The 19,526-nt window shown below is 36.5% G+C and overlaps 3 protein-coding genes across 5 annotated transcripts in view; 1 reads left to right on the top strand and 2 right to left on the bottom strand.

The window, feature by feature from the left end:
- Positions 1-540, top strand: part of LOC111634196 (solute carrier family 43 member 3-like) — a 7,146-nt gene extending 6,606 nt beyond the window's left edge. Inside the window, exon 10 of the mRNA XM_023378911.1 lies at positions 429-540. Within this exon, the coding sequence (XP_023234679.1) occupies positions 429-540 (112 nt within the window). The remainder of the gene's footprint in view (positions 1-428) is intronic.
- A 2,777-nt stretch (positions 541-3,317) lies between these two features.
- On the bottom strand, positions 3,318-9,452 carry LOC111634204. The gene is made up of 3 exons (XM_023378922.1): positions 7,723-9,452; positions 5,215-5,332; positions 3,318-3,742 (listed from the first exon to the last, which is right to left on the bottom strand). The coding sequence occupies exons 1-3, from the start codon at positions 8,764-8,766 to the stop codon at positions 3,549-3,551; spliced, it is 1,356 nt and encodes a 451-aa protein (XP_023234690.1). The 5' UTR covers positions 8,767-9,452; the 3' UTR covers positions 3,318-3,548.
- A 1,978-nt stretch (positions 9,453-11,430) lies between these two features.
- Positions 11,431-19,526, bottom strand: part of LOC111634210 (retinoic acid receptor RXR-like) — a 27,985-nt gene continuing 19,889 nt past the window's right edge. For all 3 annotated transcript variants that reach the window (XM_023378930.1, XM_023378929.1, XM_023378931.1), the window contains exons 6-8: positions 14,814-14,943; positions 14,518-14,742; positions 11,431-14,427 (exon numbers count right to left, since the gene is read on the bottom strand). In XM_023378930.1, coding sequence (XP_023234698.1) covers positions 14,180-14,427; positions 14,518-14,742; positions 14,814-14,943 — 603 coding nt within the window. In that variant the 3' untranslated portion in view covers positions 11,431-14,179. The remainder of the gene's footprint in view (positions 14,428-14,517; positions 14,743-14,813; positions 14,944-19,526) is intronic.

Raw genomic sequence — 19,526 nt, 5'->3', positions numbered from 1 at the left:
TAAATAAATAAAAATAATAAAAAATAAATAAAATAAATAATTAATTAATTAATTTCAGCCATTAGAAATTAGGGATCACTAGCGCGTTATCTTATGGGTAAACGGAGTAATTGCCTAACGCCCGAAACCAAAATTTTATAAGAAAATATTTCTCAAAAAATTCTTCCGAAGAATAATACCTGAAGTCAACACTGTACAAAGGACTCTTAATTCAAATTTGCCTGACTAGTGAGCCACATGAAGCTATAACGCGCCACTGTGAGGGGAGGAATCAATTTAATCCGGCTTCACGAAAAACTCTTGAAGAGCGGCTTTCCCGATCCCGAGTGCCACCACAGGCTTAAACGAACCCATGATACTTATAGAAGAGGGACCGGTTGCCGCAAGGCGTTTAAAGAAACCTACCAATGATTTTTTACTTATTACAGTATAGAATTTGCCACGGTGGAATGGCCGAGCAGCCAAGATGGAAGTTACCGCTCAGGAGGACCCGGAATCGAAACTGGACGGGTCGGAAACCCCAGGAATTTTTCCGGGTAGTCCGTTTGGATATATCGAATCACCATTCCTCACCGCCTGTCTGCTCCTACTGTCGAATGATAAACCCATTAGCAAATCCATCTTTAATCAATAAAATTAAGGTCAACGCATAACCTGCAATATGCCGACATGTGTCAATCAACACAATCTTTGACAATCAAGACTTTAAAACAATTACATTCGATGCACTAAGAAAAAAATACATTTCTGTTTATATATTTCATGGGCACTCGTCAAGTGATTTGTTGCAATGCCGCATCAAAACATTTTCTGTTAATATTATATTCCACTTTGTTGTATACTTAATAGAATTATTATACAAAGCAAGATGTAAAGCAGTTTAGGGCAAGTTGAGCACTAAAGCAATTCCAACATAAACACTACTTGTGTGAGGTTTTAAGGGTCAGGATGCACTTCTGTATGCATAAACTCCACTATCAACTTTTCTGTTTTCAGATGAGTTGCTCTCTTTGAGAACTTTCAAAGACAGAATAGTCCCACACTATAAAGGAATGTATTTTTACAAGTAGAAGACAGAGAAAGAAAGACTTTGATGACTAAAGTCTTTCTTTCTTTCAAATAAACTGGCACTGACAGCAAAAACCTTTAATTATTTTACAAAAAGATATGTATCAGGTGATAAAGTCACACCTCTAAAAGAGACTATTCTGAAAATCATTATTTTGAAAAAATATATGCAATTAATTATGTTGTATTTTGTGTTATTATTTAAATAAGACATAAAAACTTGTGTAATTTACCTTTTAACTTTAAAGTACAGTCCAAACATAGATCATAATTGGTTATTTCCTTGGAGTACTCCATAACCCATGTATCCCTGATAAGGTCATCACCATTTGTTAAAACCACTCCTAATATAGCTTGTCTAGCTATACCCTCACATACATAGCATCATTCTTGTAAAGCACTAATGAATGTTGTGAATACATCTACCAATGTTATTGTTATTACCAAATCAAAGTTAAATTCCTCAGTAAAACTCATTACTAAACATAATTCTCATTGTTTGTGTTTGTTCATTCCAGTGACATCTTCAATTTATGTACAGTTGCAAATGGTAGCACTAAATCAAGCTTTGACTGTAAATCTAGTGTTTGAGCCTACAATCATCTTCAGAGATACGTGAATTAAATGAATACAGTCACTATTGCAAGTGTATTTGGTCTATTCAAGTGTAATGCTTTTGAGTCTATGCTCATCATCTAATGAATAGATGATGAGCATAGACTCAAAAGCATTACAGAGTACTTGTAAATGGAGAATATACAATGTTATATTAACATGAGATCTAGACATTTTGTTCAAATTAGAATCCAAAAGCAAGGTAAATAATAATAACAACATTCAAAATAATGCAATCATTAACTTTAAGTGGATACACACATTCAGTATTCGCTGAGTGCTGAGCAAACATTTGGCTGATACCAAGGATGATTTACCTGTGATTTGTAATGAATATTTACCATTTCACACTCCTTGTAAATGTAGGGTGTCAAATCAAAGAGAATGAATAAACAATTATTCAGCAATTGGCAAATACCGAATGTGTGGATCCACCGTTACATTAATACATTCCAGATAAGTTAATGTGTTTCTGTTTATATATAATATATTTACATTTCATATTTTATATTATATCTATTATATTTACTACTGAACAAATTCACATTATAGTTGAGTCATTGGCCACCTGTCTCCTAAATGATACATACAAGCATCATGTTTGCTTCTAGCTTTGTAAATACTCAACACACACATTTCAATACAAAATTAAAAACAATTTCTACAAATTTTCAATTGTTTTTATATATTACTTGAGTTAAACTATGCAATGTACAATATTAATTCCCTCCTTACAGGGTTAATTAAGGTTGTTGATGCTGTGGATTACTGTAGCATTAGTAACTTTTACACATTCTTCTTTACTTAAAGGCACTTTCTTCTTTTATAAAATAAGCCATTTTAAACTGATAATGGCTCAGATTATGATACAGATGAATATGAAGGGCCCATTATAAGTTCACAATGAGGTTAAAATATCTTTAATATTTACAATAAATTGAAACATGTCGTGCCTGAAAATAAGTTTAGGGCATTAAATTATGTTTCAAACTGTAAAAATGATCCTAACTATTAACAAAATTTGCATTCTCTCTATATGTGTCAACACGTGCTCAATCAAAACATCTGTCAACACGTGTTCAATCAAAACAAACGTTTAACTATTTCCCCGCTAGAGGCGCCTCGAACATCGTTCAATTTTTTTTTTTAATTTATAAAATTCAAATTATGCCGCCCGTCACATTTTATTTTTATTTTGGCACGTTCCTTTATTAACAACCACTCAAAACTTTCCTTACTTTGTAATTAAAATGCGTAAATGAATAATTAATGTTTCTGCATTCTGACAAGCTTAAAAAACTTGAACGAAGGTTAAAACGAGCAAGTTTTAACCTTCGCGAGACTCGAATTCCAAAAATAAAAAATTTCCGATAAAAATGGCGTAAATTTTAAAATAACACGTTGCGTAAATATCGTCGTATTTCTCTTCATTCTTTCATAATCGAGGATACAAATGTCGATGCGCCTGGTTCGCTTTTGTTTTTACAGAAACTTCCCGGAACACGAAGGATATCCTGCGACACGGGAAGCGCGGCCAAACAAATGTTCACGTGAACAGATTTCCGAAACGATAAACAAAAAATATATAAAAAAAAACAACATGCCAGAGTAATTTAAGCCAAATAAACGTTAAAAAATCCAAAAAATCAGCGATTTATTTTCGTTGTTTGTACATTGCACATAAACACGGACTGACTGGCGACTTGAGATAAATTCTGTACACTTGGCCCCTTTGATATTGTACAGTCTTTATAGCCTATATATACACTTAAAGATACAGCAAACACATAAAAAATTAAGATTTAATTCCATAAAAATAGGAATTTTGCCCATTCCCCCCCCCCGCCGCTCCTTCTTTTGTAGCTTCAAAATAGAAGATCCGTTGTTGTAGCCGACGAAGACCAAGATGTCGTCGATTCGGGATCGGCCGGTTTTAGTTCTTCGCTGACTTCGTTTACTTCATTTTCAGGAACTTTTTTTTCTGTTTGAGTAATTCTGGGATGTCCCAGCTGATATGCTTCACCGGTTTTTAACACGCTAGGTGTGTAACTTGCCAACCCTGTAAGCAAGTAAAAGTAAAAATTTAATGCGCGCGTATGTATGAGTAATTTCGGAATTAATGAATCATTTCAAATTACTAAGAATTTTTACTTTATGGAATGGTGAATCAGATTAATTTCGCAGATTTTCTACTCTATTAAATTATGGTTACTTCGTTCTAATTAAAACTGCATTCAATTCCGCATTTTGTACGGAGTTTTATTGCCTAATTTGCATGATTTTAAGTACGTTTCAGGGCTCGATTTCGTTAAAGGCATTAGCTAAAACAAAAGCATTAGGGATGAGTAGTGAGAAGAAGGCGAGGCCTCACGATATGCCCTCGCGACTCGGATTTTAAGCCGTATTTTATTAAGATTTATTAAAATTTTATGGGTCAAGTGCAAGAAATTTCGTAAACATATCATTTTTTAAGTTACACGCGCTAACACCCTTCTTCATTTTCTTGTGTTTTTTTCTTTTTTTACGAAAATAAACACAAATTTCGCATCGCGTCGCGTCGCGTTTGGCGCGCGTTAATCCAAGATGGCAGACAATTCATATATGGAAAAGACAAAAAAAATTTACTTTCTAAGGTTATAAGTGTCAAAAGTTGTTTATATATTAAAAAAGAATAGTCGTAGAGAATTATAAAAAAACCATACATGGTTCCAGAGCCACAGATTGCATATGTCAAGTGTTTTATAATAAAATAAAGTTATCTGGATCTCTGTGAATCACAAAACGAATATCTTTCATCCTGAAACCTTACTGATCTATAACGGAAAAGGAAAACGTTCTGTTTCCTCTTTATCGAGAGATGTCTGTTAAAATCTAAAATCAAGACTGGAATAATATTTTCCCCTCTATTACTTCATTTAACACCCTTTCTATAATCGTGGGTTCGAATCCCATTTGAGAATAAATTCCTCTAAATGTTTTATTTCTTCTAATAAGATAACTTTTCCCATTTAAAATTAGCTCTTTTATGTAGTAGGCCCTACCTCTTCCTTCTAAGAGGCCTAAACTGCAGAAACACGTGACAAAGAATGAGATATAAATTCAGTAATATTATAATTCATTTGACATTATCAGGAACCTCCGCCATGTTGGAACGGCGCACGCGTTCAAGGTCACGTCGCGCGAGACGACAAAAATATCCATAAATGTTTTTATATTTATGGACATTTTCCGTGGTAAATTTCCATAATCGTTCACGTTTACATTACGCTAAAATCTATATTGATCAGAGTTTATAGGGATTTTTTTCCTCTGTACTTTTTAATCCGTTTCCCTATATTCTGTATTAGTCACAGATTTTTGGGGATATTTGAGGATATTTCGGTAGATTTCATACTTAATTTGAGCAAGCGGGGATTTTATAGGGATTTTTTTGTATAACATCAACGTACTTTGTTACGGTAACCACAACTTTTGGGTTACTGAGATACAGATGAAAGGGATAATACAGTAGGGATTTTTCCCTATTCTTACCAGTTAATCCCAACTGCGAGGTGTCGTTCGTCGTTTCTATCCTGTCATTTTCCAGTAGGGATAATTCGGAAGGATACTCGTGTACGCAAGTGACGTCGTCGTTGAAATGGATTCGTAACTGAAAATAACAAAAAGAAAAACGTAGTTCGTATGAATGTCTGTCCGTCTGACAACACTTGGGAACTTTCTCCCCGTATTCTAATTACGATCTTAGATAGGGAAAGTTATTAAGTGGGGGGTGATGACTCATAAAAGGCGTCAAGTATACGAGGTCAATAACGAGTAGAACGTCAACAAACGTCAGACAGGAAAGTCATTGGAGAGATAGGTCAAGGGAAGGACTCTATTAACGTTTGACTGAACATGTCGCAGCTGTTAACGCCTTATAGGGATTTCGGCGGAGGAGGGAAATTTCCCTAACAGAACATGATGATATACGGGGGTGATGGCGAACCAGGGTTGAATGACACCAGTTTACATCAGTTAGTGTGTGGTCTGTTGGCATTTTTTTTAAAATACTAGCCGAGGGAAGAAACATACTGTACATATGACATAGCTTCTATGTTATGTGTAGATATAAACACAAGATAGAAGCTATGTCATATATATTTTAGGATAGATAGCTGATCTCATATACACTCCGTTGTACAACATATACTAGGTGCTGTATACACAAACGTATATAGTTTAAGATACGCACCACTCTGCAGTGATATATATGTATCAGTACTGTACTTTATACACGTACAGTACATGTGTATGCGCCTCCATGTTATGCATGTATATTATACACGTTTATTATGGAATAACATAAGTATATTCTACGGAATACACGTAAATGTCAGGTAAAATCTTATGTGTGTTCTATGGAGTGTATACAATATACGAGCATAAAAAAGCATGAAATAAGAAGATAAATTTGGAATAACATAAGATTAATGGAGTGTATACCGGATATAAAAATCGACTTCTATGGGATATATCTAATTGTAGCGATATCGAACGATTGATTTATGGGGCTTAAACAAGTGTTTTAAGGAGATAGATATGTTATATCGAGTTATAAATATTAATTTTAAACAAGATTAACCAAGAATCCTATATGATAATATAAAGTTATACACGTACGACACTAAAACAGGTTGTGCTACATACCTTAAACCATATATGGAATAATAAAATTATAAAAATGTACGCTTTATGATATATTTATGGGATATAAAACTTAACGGATGTACTGTACAGTATATACTAGACGTACAAACTAGGATGTAAAAGAGCTATTCAATATACAAAATATCCTTAATCATAACCCATAACTACGAAAAATTCCCGAAGATATTTTACTGCTCAATTTTCTATACTGCCTTTCTGTATACGTACCATTCAATAGGGTTATACATACAGGCCTTATACTTCTTAAATTTACATCTCATGATACTAAATATGGGTTTGAACATTCGAATAGAGTGTAGAACATGTAAATTTACAGTTGTTTTACTGTATAAGTGTATAGAAACTGCTGTAATACAGCATATAAAAGTGATTTTACTAATATAACAGTATAATGTACAGTATAATTTGCTAAGTTTGATATACAGTATACATTATAAATTACACTAAACTTTAATAAATGCCTATAATAAAGGTTACTAAATTACTGTAAACTTTATACTGTTTACAGTATAATTTACTTAATGCAGAAAGTATACAGCTACATATTTTTATATTTTCTTAGAGATACGTTGTTCTATTTAGGCCTATACTCTAATGGACTTTAATCTGTAAATATTTATTTTTATCTGTATTTATACGGTATTTTCTACGTTTGTATACATTTTTATACATCTATATTTTCTAAATTATTAAATTTTTTAATTTAAAACAATTAAAAAAGACGACTTTCTAACAGTTCAAATTAATAGCAACCGCCATTTTTGGGCAAACATGTGTATTAATTCGAACAAAAAATGGCAGATTTAGTGAATTTAACATGTGAAGAACTTAAAATAAGATGACTTTATCGAAGTTTTTTCGTTAAAATGGGGGATTTAAACGCGTTGTAAAGGTGTAGGCATTATAATAATACAATTAGCACCCTTTAATAGGGCACACACCCCCCGTGAAAGGATGCAAATTATCCTATAACTAGACCACCTTCGCGAACAACCTCGTTATAATGAAGCAAAAAAAATCACCCCGGGATTAGAAACGATGACGTCACGCCACGCTCCACCGCCGAAAGTCGGGGAATGCAAAAATTTTTGTGTGGAACCAAATTAGTTTCCTATAAGTTACGCTCGAGTAACCGTGTCAATCGCAAGTGGGTAGCTGTAAAAACTTAGTGTAATTTAAAGAGAAAAAAAAAACAACATAATAATAATACTTTCTCTAGAGGGGGATCGAGCTGTGGATGATTTGTAACCCTTCATCTTCCCGTTCCACCGGTTTAACTGGTTAAAATTTCCCTACCCACCCCGAAATAACGACAAAAATTCTGTTACTCACATTCTTGTTCCTGTTGACAAGTAAGGAACCCCTTCCGACCTTGACGTTCTCACCCTCGAACACTACACCACAAGGATGAGGTAGATCTCTCCCTCCTCCTCCATCCGCGCAGTCGTCGTCGTCATCATCGTCATCATCATCCCCCTCATCCCAACCGTTGGGCAGTCCCTCCTTACCGTCGAACAACCTGTAGAATTTCTTGACAGACTTCTGCACCGGTTTGCAACCGAAGGGGGTGGGCTGCAACGTGACGTTGGGCTTAGTGTTCTTGCCACGAAAATCGAAAACCACGCTCTGTTCCGGTTTGGTCTGTTTCTTCCCCGCATCACCGTTCAGTTTAGGGTGGTTTATGGCACTCGGTCTGACGTAACTGGGCTTGGCGGACGAAGATTTGGCACTGGCACGCAAGACTGGGGGTTTCCATCTGTTCAACTGTTTTGTTTCGGCCGGTTCGAACATCCTCTTGTAATTTTTGACAGTGTCGCGTTTAGGATAACCCGCCTGGCCCTGCTCTTCCGGTTCCTGTTCCTGAGAGCGTTTCAACCCGTCTCCATCGTCTTTCTCTACAATTATGACGTTCTCGTTGACGAGTATCGTACGAGGGTCTGGTACCTTTCTTTGTTCCCTCTTGAAGACTAGTGTTTCCATACTGGGAGCCTTTTTAAAATTGTTCCTGCCGCACGGTGATAAATCATATTTCGCTCTGTTTCTTCCAACAATTGACCTATCTCCCTTCGAGCAGTCGATGGCCTGGAACACTCCATCCTCTACCAGGTGTTCCAAACTGCAACTACGTTTCAAACGTGGTTTGTCGTCGTTGCTCTGTATTGTCAGGTGTATGAAACGTGACTTGAGCCTGTCCACGATACCGGGCCCATACTGCAAATCGCTGTTTTGGGTATCGTAGTCGCAGTCGCCTCTCATCTCGCTGGCATGCCAAATGCTAGTGTTGTTACTCCTCGCCTGACACCCCGCAGACTGGTTAGTTCGAGGGTAAACACCCCCCCTGCAAGTAGACCTTGGCCTCTCTTTGGTCGACGACATATCTGAGCTCTCCCCCTCCGTACGCGTAGAGCGTTGACACTACTACTTCCTCCTCCCCGGCCGGCATCCGGTTTCTAACTTCCTTTCCGCCTGCAGCGCCGTTTTAACCTCTAACGGCGCGCAGTATCGACCTCAAAGCGTTAGTTAAACGTACTCGTAATCCGAGTAAGAGCGACTCTTTACCCGTTTTCGAGGGGTGAAGTTCGTGCGGTGACGTCACCGGAGGAAGTAACAGTAGGAGCGCGTGCGAACGGGATGTTACGTTACATCCGGTGTGAGAGTGTAAACGTAGCTGAGTTTGTCGAAATAAAAACTGGAATTCTGCAAGTGAAACGTAAGCGTTACCAGGCTGAAAGTTACGTTAAGGATCGTTACTATTCTGTTACGAGCTACGATTTAAGTAGGATAAACATTTCTGTAGGAAAATAAAGTGAAGTATCAGGATCAACTGAGTAATTTGTCACTTATCTGTAAGAAATTCGGGGTCAGTTACGGGTCAGGAAATTATGGGTAGTTAAGGATCTAGGAACGACAAAGGTTAAGGTGTAGGAGTTATATGAGAATGTTGGTAAAAGCACTTGAGCAAGGATCAGCTTAACATAAATTGAGAAGGAATAACGTATGAGCAACTGAACGAGGATCAGTAACATATATACTAACTGAGAGAGGATTGGTAGCATATAGTAAAAATAAGCGAGGATCAGTAAGTAACATGTACCGATTAAATGAGGAACAGTAACGCATCGATAATTGAGCGAGGATCAGTGTTGTATATCAATAATTTGCGATCAGTAACAGGTATCAGTAAATGACTGAGGATCAGTAACACGTATCAATAAATGAGTGAGGATCAATAACAGGTATCAATAAATGAGTGAGGATCAATAACAGGTATCAATAAATGAGTGAGGATCAGTAACAGGTATGAATAAATGAGCAAGGATCAGTAACAGGTATCAATAAATGAGTGAGGATCAGTAACAGGTATCAATAACTGAGCAAGGATCAGTAATATGTATCAATAACTGAGCAAGGATCGGTTATGCGTACTCACAATAAGTGAGGATCAGCAACGTGTAGGACGTTTATCAGATGAAAGCTGAGTAAAGATCAGTAATATAGGCTAATCTTCTACTGAGGATCAATAACGTATATGTTAATTAGTACACTCAGTACACGAAGATCAGTAACGTGTATCGACAGTTGAGCGAGGATCAGAGTATGAAGAGTTTATGAGAAAAGATAGAAAATCCGGATATCCTTCGGACGGTTACGCAAGAGGTGAAGTACTTTGCTTGCGTCACCAGTGACGGAGAAGGGGAGGAACGAGTTTAAATTTATCAAAATTCAAATCGCGATCGTTTACGACGTAAATTCGGCACTCACACGACATTTGATGACGTTACGCTTCCATTTTGGGCAACGCGGAGTTACGTTCGAAGTACGTTAGTGACGCGCCAACGCTTTTTATTAACGTTCTTTGTGCGCGTAGTCAATCGAAAATTCTCACGCATTAAAACGTCACGCTACATTCGATACTTCGTATACAAGGTGCTTTAAATGTTACACAAACCGTGAACTTTGTCAAATATCCGCAGGTTACGCTCATTATTTACGTTTCCACGTTACACTCGTTACGACTTTATGGTCCTCTAATGGAATGAATCACGATTTGTGTGGCTAAGAAAAGGTTCAATTAGCTGCTCTACTCGGGAGTTACGTTACGAATAATCCGTAAATTTAGGTTACGTTTTATTAATTTTTAACAAACGACAGTTATAATTAGCGTAACAACGTTTCGCTTTTCTTTTATTATACAAATCAGAAAGATTTAAGATGTATGAAATGGGATCGTTATAGATAAATGGGAGGTGACTTGGTAGTTTCTTAATAGGTTTGTGGCAATGGAATAACATGACCAATAGTTTATAGTGGGTAAGATGGCCATTAGATTTGTGGCAATGGAATAATATGGCCAATAGTTTACAGTGGGTAAGATGGTCATTAGATTTGTGGCAATGGAATAATATGGCCAATAGTTTACAGTGGGTAAGATGGTCATTAGATTTGTGGTAATGGAATAATATGGCTAATAGTTTACAGTGGGTAAGATGGCCATTAGATTTTTGGCAATGAAATAATATTGCTAATTATTTACAGTGGGTGAGATGGCCATTAAATTTGTGATGATAGACTAAAGTGGCATATTGTTTACAGTGGGTGTGATGGTCATTAAGTTTTCTTGTGGTATTGAAATTAAAATGTCAACAGATGATTTATTGATGAGTAGAACTGGCATAAGATTTTCTAGACATGCTTGAGATAAAATATTCAATAAGTTTACTAGTGGGTGAAATGGCCTAGAGATGATTTACTAGTCAATAAAGTATAAATTTTCTAATAATTCTGGTTAAAATAACCAATGAATTGTTTTTCTTAAGATGGCTAACAATGATATTTTTGTCAATAGCAAGCAAGTTTGATGCCCTCATTAGTGTGTTACTGCACTCTCAAAATAGTGGGATCAAACTTTGCAGGAGGACCTTCTCCATGCGCAAGATTGATCCTTTAGTTAATGTGTTAGTGTCGTGTCCCACAAATAAGTGTGGTACAGTGAGTGAACAGTGTATATAAACATAAACAACAATGAACGCAGATATCGAATTGTAGATGCAGAAATTTTATTATTACTTTTTTCACAAAAGCATACAATTAACCTTTTCCTTCTTCCATCAATAACTGGACGGAGTCGTAACGACCAGACTCGAGTTTAAAGCTTTTAAGTTCGGTTAGAAACGGGCAGAGTTCGGCACGTGTAGGCCGTATTCGCGCACAGTGATTTGTACTTAAAATACAAACGAGAACATATTTATTTGTTAACAAATACATTTTCACAACCGAGTTACACAATACGATTGTTTTAAGAGCATAAAATTAATGCAATTACATAAGGTTTGCACGAGCCGAAAGTACGGCTTCCTCCTCGGATTTTAAATGATGCATCGGGTCCGAGCTTTATGATGCAGTTACTTGAATGCCACGTGGAACAAATTTAAAAATTTGCAAATGCATTAACATAGATGTAAAGTTCTGAAGTGCGTTTTGATTCAATTTGTTATTCCAAAGGATACGAGCGTGCAGTTTTATCTGTAAGCAGACATTCCAGAGTGAAAACAGTATAGAACAGATGAGGGAGGGCTTTATACAGGAAATATTATTAAAAAAACTGTAATTTGAAGTGATTGCATCACAATTATTTACATAAAGTATGCTTTTACACTATGCGTTAAGACAGCTCTAGTTTCAAGACAGTACAAATTTTTTAATCTGCACTCTCTGAAAAGTAGCCGATACGTTAACAAGCGGGTTTATCACACTTGGAGCAGTACAGCCTTTGTGAATCAAATGTATACAGTATGTGTATGGCAAATAAATATTACAGTATGTGCACACAAACGCAACAATGTCTTTGCTAACAGTTTTGCCGATCAATCTTAACACAGAACAGTTGCACACTGTTTCGTCTTGAAGCCTACTAATGGGAGTGCACAAACACATAACACTTGCCGCAACTCTTAAATCGCGCATAGCTTAAAGAACTTTGTAAAAAGACAAAAATGTCCAAAAACCTGGCACCACTCATAGATGCGGATTAACAAACTTCTATTATATAACAAATTAACATTCTCTAAGTATGAAAACCAGTAACATGTCGGATCACACGCCAAGGGGTCCATTGTGATGTTTTGCATTAAGTAACAAATTTATTTACATGCCAGTTAAATTATGCAATTGTTTAGAGTTCTAATATCTTCAGGGCATAATGAATGATGATAAATTTGTCGATGAGGTTACTATGCTTTAATACTATGCCAATGAAACTAGCTTTAAACATAACCGGCTCCCAATACTCAAAAGGCCACACAATACGGTATTAGCCCATTGTTATGGGCAGTCCGTGACACACATCTCAGCATTTTCTGATAGCAAGTTCAAATCTCATCTCAGAAAACACTGCAATGTGTGTTATGGAGTGTTAGATTCAAACCTGGACAGTGGATATTACTTATTACCATAACTAATCAAACACAGAGCCCATATAATTGGAAGAAAATTACACTTGTATAATTAATCAGATCTTACACAATTTAATAATTGTCCCTACAATAGAGGTATTATAAGGTCCATGTTATTAAAGGACGATAAAAGGAAAACTTATTGCATCAGAGTCCGAATCAGAATAATCCTATTACCGGCAACAAGGATACCATTAGATATAGAAGCTACAGAGAATAAAGACTTTAGTGGCACGGAAAGGCTGCTAAGACCATCGTAGAGGAGTTTCGGATGAAGCTTTACAACACAAGAGATGATAAAACGTGCTGGAATTTGGTTAGAGAATAAGAAAATTGGGGTAATCTGCTGCATTAGTTCTACATTGGAAGACTCCTGCCGCTAATACTGACAGCACTATTACAAATAAGACTTGTAAGTAGAGAGCTTTGTGACATAGCAGGAGGATATACTGTGTTAGGGTCAAGCACATCACAGTATCAGAGGTGACGAAATGTGCATGCGTAGCAGCATTTGCTTCAAAATATCCTCGCCCATCTATTCAATACTTCCATTTCATTCGGGAAAACCTGTGTAAAAGTTAATTCAGAAGTAATTCTCGTATATCTTTGAGAAAACAGAGTACGTTGTAAGCTATTTAATTTTAGAATAAACTCGTTATTTGAGACAAGAAAACAAAGAAAAAATTGCTTTAGCCTGTACGAAAAATGTACAGTGGCAGTAAGAGAGAAAATTTTATAGTTTCCTAACTTAAAATATCTGCGACTACACGAAAATGCAACCTCCCCCAATAATCTTTTGATTATATATATTTAAAAACATGCAAAACATGAATGCTCCGAACATTCTTTAAAAAAATACAGTTTTTGCTATGACTATGTTTAAAAAATAGAAAAATCTGAGTGTGTCGCATCGACATGATCGCACCGGTAAAAATATCTCATTTAAAATGGAAACTAAACTATGTAAAATAATATATATATATATATGTATATGTATTTATAGATATATACTTGTATGTATCACATGTTTTTTATATGTTTTTAACATGAAAATAACGCATGAAGTAATTATATGTACATAAATCCATTCCATAAAAAAAAAAAAAAAAAAAATAGAAAGATAGTTCATAACAATAAGGCCAAAAGGGCAGTTTTTATACAACAATAACAACAACAAATAACAGAGAACAAAACTACTCCCACAACATATTCAGATCTATGTAACTATGCAGGAGAGAGGCAGTATTGCGTCGCACGTTCCATATAATACTTTCGCACCGGCAGAGTCCGTGTTCGGGAAGGGTGAGGAATGTGTCCTTTACCTTGTCCACGGGACCTCATCCGTCCGAACCTTCCAGCATAGTCATTAGAAAATTGTCTATGGGCGTGTCGCCTATCAGTTTAAAAAAGAACAGATGCTCCAGGCACTTGAGGCCGATGCTGCGGAGCGCCGGAAGACGAAGCAGCAGTTTGGCAAAGCGCCCGGGTTGGTCAGGATAGTGCTGCTTGCAGTAGTCTTCTAGGGCAGCGTAAAGTTTTTCACGAAGGTTGTCGACATGGGTGACAGATTTCAATCCTTTGGCATCTAAAGAACAGAAAGGGATGTCAATAAGGATACTTTTATATAGGTTAAAACCCGGAATGATTAATGCTGACAGCAAAAACTACATCGCACCTGGATTGAAGAGAACTATAGCTCGTAAGCATCCCAATTCTGTCTTGTCCATGTTCATCTCCTTCATCTTCGCTACCAATTCCGTCAGAACCCTGTCGAAAATCGTCCCCACGCCGGCTCCGTGAGCGCTGTTCCGGTGCACCACCAAGCCGCTGGCCAGAACGATGCCATCCTTAATATCTACCGATCTGTGCGAGAATGCTGCAATCAGCAATTCATTCCAACCTAGAAGCGAGTGCAGAAAAGTGAATCTTGGCCAATAAAAATGCTAAAATAACCACAGAATATTGACTTACCAGCCTTCAACAATACCATCTGGTCATCCAAAGGCAAGTCAGTAAAATGAGGGACGTGCTTTGCCCATTCCACTAATTGATATAACTGATGATCGGCAGCTTGACAGATGTTTGCGACCGGATCCTTTTGCTGTTGGAAAGATTTATTTTGTTAGCTCTGCATTTATAAATTACCTGTAATTGTAATGCTGGAAATACGAGGGTTGTTATTATTTTTTTTCAACCTCCACTAATGCATGTGAGACAGGGACAGTGTGCACACCTAGTGAGTAGTATATTTCCTCAAATTTCAAAGTCAATACTGTATACTGCTGACTGAGAGTGTTAAAGCTTGGCTGAATGATTATTCGACATGAGTATGCAAAAACTGGTGTCATGGTATGATGTTTGCCTAAATCGACAAGGCAATTATGTGGAAAAGTAGGTAAAGACTGTAACTACCTTCTACAAATAAAGAGGTTTTGTTCTTTATTCTGGGTCGGTGGAGGTTGAAAAAAAAAAGCTCGTATAAATAATCTAGAGTAGATAAATCTCGTATAAAGAATTTTGAATGTTTAAAATGCTGAAAAAAGTGGGAGGCAGAAAACTACACAAATAAATTTCTGCCGACTTTAATCTGTAAAAATTATTCACGTATCAACACTACTATAAGCATTTGATAAAAACTGAAAGAATGCCATAAGGCTAAGTGCAAACTACTTGATGCCATCATGTTCAACTTGATGAGAGATGAGATTTCTACAGCCACGAGACTATTTTCTTTTGACGATCTTGTGACATTGCAGCACATAATCTCATTCTTGATGTAGTTCTAAAAAACAGACAAACATTTCCTTTAACCCTCTACGAACTATTACTCAGAAGAGTGTTTACAAAGTGAAGAAAATTGGTGATCACGACGTGTCGCTTGTAGCCTTCTGTTACTTCTCGTGCGATTTTATTGGAAATGTATGATAATCAGTCAAAATCTTTTGACTCCAAATGCCAGCTTGTAGCCAAAACTAGTGGCATAAATATTTAACAGTTTATGAGTATCTCGCAATACGAAAAGATTGTGTCAGACTCGAGAGTCCTGAAAGGCACCCCCTTCAATTACTCTCTTTGACATAGAGTGACGTCAAATCAATGACTGCGCAGATGATGATTGAATGTACAACAATTCTATAAATTTAGTTTGACGTTGAATCAGAAGAGTTTGCTGCAATGTTGATTAGTCTGCATTTATCCTTAAGCACAATAAATTACTGTACACAATATACAATTAGACAAGCAAAGACATGCAAATTAAGTAATGTAAGAAGCAATTACAATTGCTTCTTATATTGTAATTGTTATATATCTGTTTGTTTACTGCCTATTGTTGCTCATCTGATATGAAGATTTAATTTGTTTGAGGCACTCTGTTTGTTCCATTTATAAATGTGTGATATTCTGCTCTCCCCCCATTTTTTTTCTATCGTTTAAATCAGTATCGTTCTCCTCCTAACCCTAATAATTCTACAGAAAAAAAGGGATAGTCTACAATCAACGAACAAAACTCTTTCCTCGGGTTAAATGTCACAGTCTATACCAATAAATTAGATCGACGATAAAATCAACCAGGCAAGAACAGATGTTTAAAAGAAACTAATAAGCAGCGTTTCTCGCCCCCTCCTTTAGCTGCACGTGACACGTGTCTGCAGACACCTGCACGATAACCAAAACATGATAATAATTGCCTCTCTCGTCAACTAATGCGACATTTAATATAAACAATCTAGAGATTATTGTCAAATCTGAGAAGATATTGTCAAAATATATAATAATTAATGAGAGAAAACTGTCAAATTCGTAGGAATTTATATCATAAAATTTCACCTTTAGTAGACCAATGTCAATGATCCAACCAAAGAATACATCGGCAACGTTCCGTACCAGCTGGATCTAGATCGGACACAGCTAACAGGGGTAAGAACTATTTGACAGTTCTCACCCCTCAAAAATAGTATAATGAGGGCTTGGACGCAGTCCACCTGGCAAGCATCAGCAGGGGATATCGACTGTGACATCAACTGACCCATACTGCCACCCTATCCGTTGCCACCTTGCCATAACTGTCGTGCCGATCCAGAAACGTTTTTACCAATGACCCATATTACAGATCGGAAAATTAGAGGTATTTTTAAGAAATCTATTTGTATACTCTCTCTCTCTCGCGTCTCTTAGTTTAACTTAGAGAATAGAACTTAGATGTTCCATAAGAAAGATGAATGATTGTCGCGACGTAGAATAGAATTTTTGTAGCTATTCACTTTTGCCTTTGATATGTATAATTTTATAGTTGTTTATTAAATGTGTTATTCTTGTTCAACCTGTGTATTTATTTGGAAACCTGTCGACTTATCATTGACCTCCCCACTCATTTCATTTCACCTCCTATAAAGCCATCCTCTGACAGAGCTGCCAGTAAGTGGGGACAACTAACTCCCCGGTTCTCACAAATGCATGTGTGAGAAGCGGCCCGAATCAAGAACAATTAAATAAATCAACAGAATTATAATATTAACTATAAAGTAGTTTTAACAAAGAAACCCTCCACTTTTCCTTTTTGTTTTTGTTTTTTCGAAATTTTCCGAGAGAGGATGTTCATCTTTCCGTCCCCAAAGTAACTTCCTTTCCCAACAGAACCCGCAACTGAATCACCCGGACCTTATCCAAAAAATTCTGTAATTGGTGAAAAACGATCACGAGACCAGAGGGTATAAACAAGAGGTGAGAACCGAAGGGGGGGGTCGACGTCACTTGACACAAGCCAAGTCGTCCACGCCTTACCTTGCCCCGGGGAGACGTTCCAGACCTTGCTGAAGCGAATCCTAGGAAACTAATTTGAATCGACTGGAGGTATGAGCAAATATTGTAAACTCTCTCTCGGCGCGGTCACTTCGAATTACATGCGAATAGTTAATCCCTTTATGTTAGGATAGTATGTTTAAATAAATGTTTGTTTTGTTGTTAAAAGTCGTCTTTACTTCGAGTATCGCTCACACTTTACCGACGACCCCTCTCACCTCCCCCATTCAACTGGACAAAAGAATCCCGACTTTCCGGGATAGAAAAACCCATAAACAAGCCATTCACTGACAGTGGGCAGTTCTCACCAAACTGTTGCCTTTCAAAAAGAGGTAAGACTTCGTCCTACCTCAGGCTACCCACACATGTGATTTTTAATTTAAGGACATTTGACATCAATTACCATTGGTGATTCAAAAATAAAATATTTCTGTCCCAAAAATGCTATTAAATAATTTTGCAATAGAGAAAATTTTTAGAATCGCCTTTTATTTAGTATATGTAAAACATAGCTTTCTGTATTGTTTAATACACAAATAGTATATATGGATAGAAAGTGAGTGCTTGTAGATATACAGTAATACCCCGACTTACGCGATTTTCAAATCTCGTCGAATTGTCTTTTGTTTGAGCACCACGCAACTCTTGATTATTCACTCCCCCCACACTATTGTTCAGCTTACGTGTTCGGACGTGTCGTGCAGAATCGACGCATAGCTACAATTTATTTTGTGTAATTTATTTCTGTTTGTTATATCTACGGAAACTCGAGAGACTCTATGTGATGATTTCTTGTAACCATGAATGAACCAAAAGGCGAGATAAGATTAACGAGAACATTTATTAGCTTACATACATCCGACTTGGATTTTACACAAAAGGCATCTGCAATCGTAAACAATTGATGAAAAAAGTATACATTTATCAGATAATAAACAAAGACTCATTTTGTAAACAATTTACCTTTTATATATACAACTGACAAGATTACCTTTCAAATTATAAACAGACTCGATCCCAAGCGGTCTTTTGATCGTCGGACATACAAAAGAAATGAATAGATGGCGCCTAACTTAAGCGCGGTATAATACGATACTACAATAACGATATGATTAATCTTAACACTCTACTATGTCATCCAAACGAAGTAGAACTGATTCTTTTGCATCAAACAAGAAAAGAATGACTTTATCTTTGGAATGTAAAGTTAACATTATTAAAGACTTCGATACAAAAATGAAAATTTGTGAATTGGCAAAGAAGTTTGATCTACCGGAATTGTCGGTCAGAACAATTACAAAAGGTAAAGAAAAAATTCTCGAAGCTGTGAAAAATGCTCAATCTTTAAATTCAAGCATCATTCCTAAACGTCACGGTATTATCGCTGAGGTGGAAACAACGTTAAAATTATGGCGTAATAATCAAGTAAATGTGAAAAATTGTAAAATAACATAGACCTAATTTGTTATACATGTGTTATCTAAGGTTTTATTAAACATTTTTTTCTAAATTATTGTTTTCTTTAGTCTCCGGTCCCAATTAAAAATAATTTGTACGTATTTATATGAAAAATTATACCCTGACTTACGCGAATTCGACTTAGGCGGTTATCGCTCGGTTCCACCTATCGCGTAAGTTCGGGGTATGACTGTACGCAAGCTTTATTATTCTGTTGATCAACAAAACCACAGCAATTACAAGGGAATTATCCATCAAATGATTGAAGGTTGGTTGGTTTATTCATATACGGCAACACAACACATAAATGATGTCTCCCAGAAGGTCTTATGGGAAAACTGATCCCTATTTAGATGTTACTAATGTGAAGAAAACCTGGAAAACTCGAAAGTCGGCAGCCCGTTGGCACGGCACGAACCTAAGACC

This window comes from Centruroides sculpturatus, unplaced genomic scaffold, assembly GCF_000671375.1.
Source record: "Centruroides sculpturatus isolate CEXI.00-Female unplaced genomic scaffold, Cexi_2.0 scaffold813, whole genome shotgun sequence".
In the NCBI taxonomy this organism is placed as follows: Eukaryota; Metazoa; Arthropoda; class Arachnida; order Scorpiones; family Buthidae; genus Centruroides; species Centruroides sculpturatus.
Note: the sequence above shows the minus strand (reverse complement) of the source record. Positions and strands in the feature narration are given on the sequence as shown.

What these genes read in the sequence shown, in the direction of transcription:
- LOC111634204 (XM_023378922.1), bottom strand. Translation starts at nt 8,766, where the DNA reads ATGTCGTCGACCAAAGAGAGGCCAAGGTCTACTTGCAGGGGGGGTGTT. An exon ending in TTGTCAACAGGAACAAGAAT is followed by an intron (nt 5,333 to 7,722) that starts GTGAGTAACAGA and finishes TGTTATTTTCAG; the next exon opens with TTACGAATCCATTTCAACGA. An exon ending in CTCGCAGTTGGGATTAACTG is followed by an intron (nt 3,743 to 5,214) that starts GTAAGAATAGGG and finishes ACTTGCTTACAG; the next exon opens with GGTTGGCAAGTTACACACCT.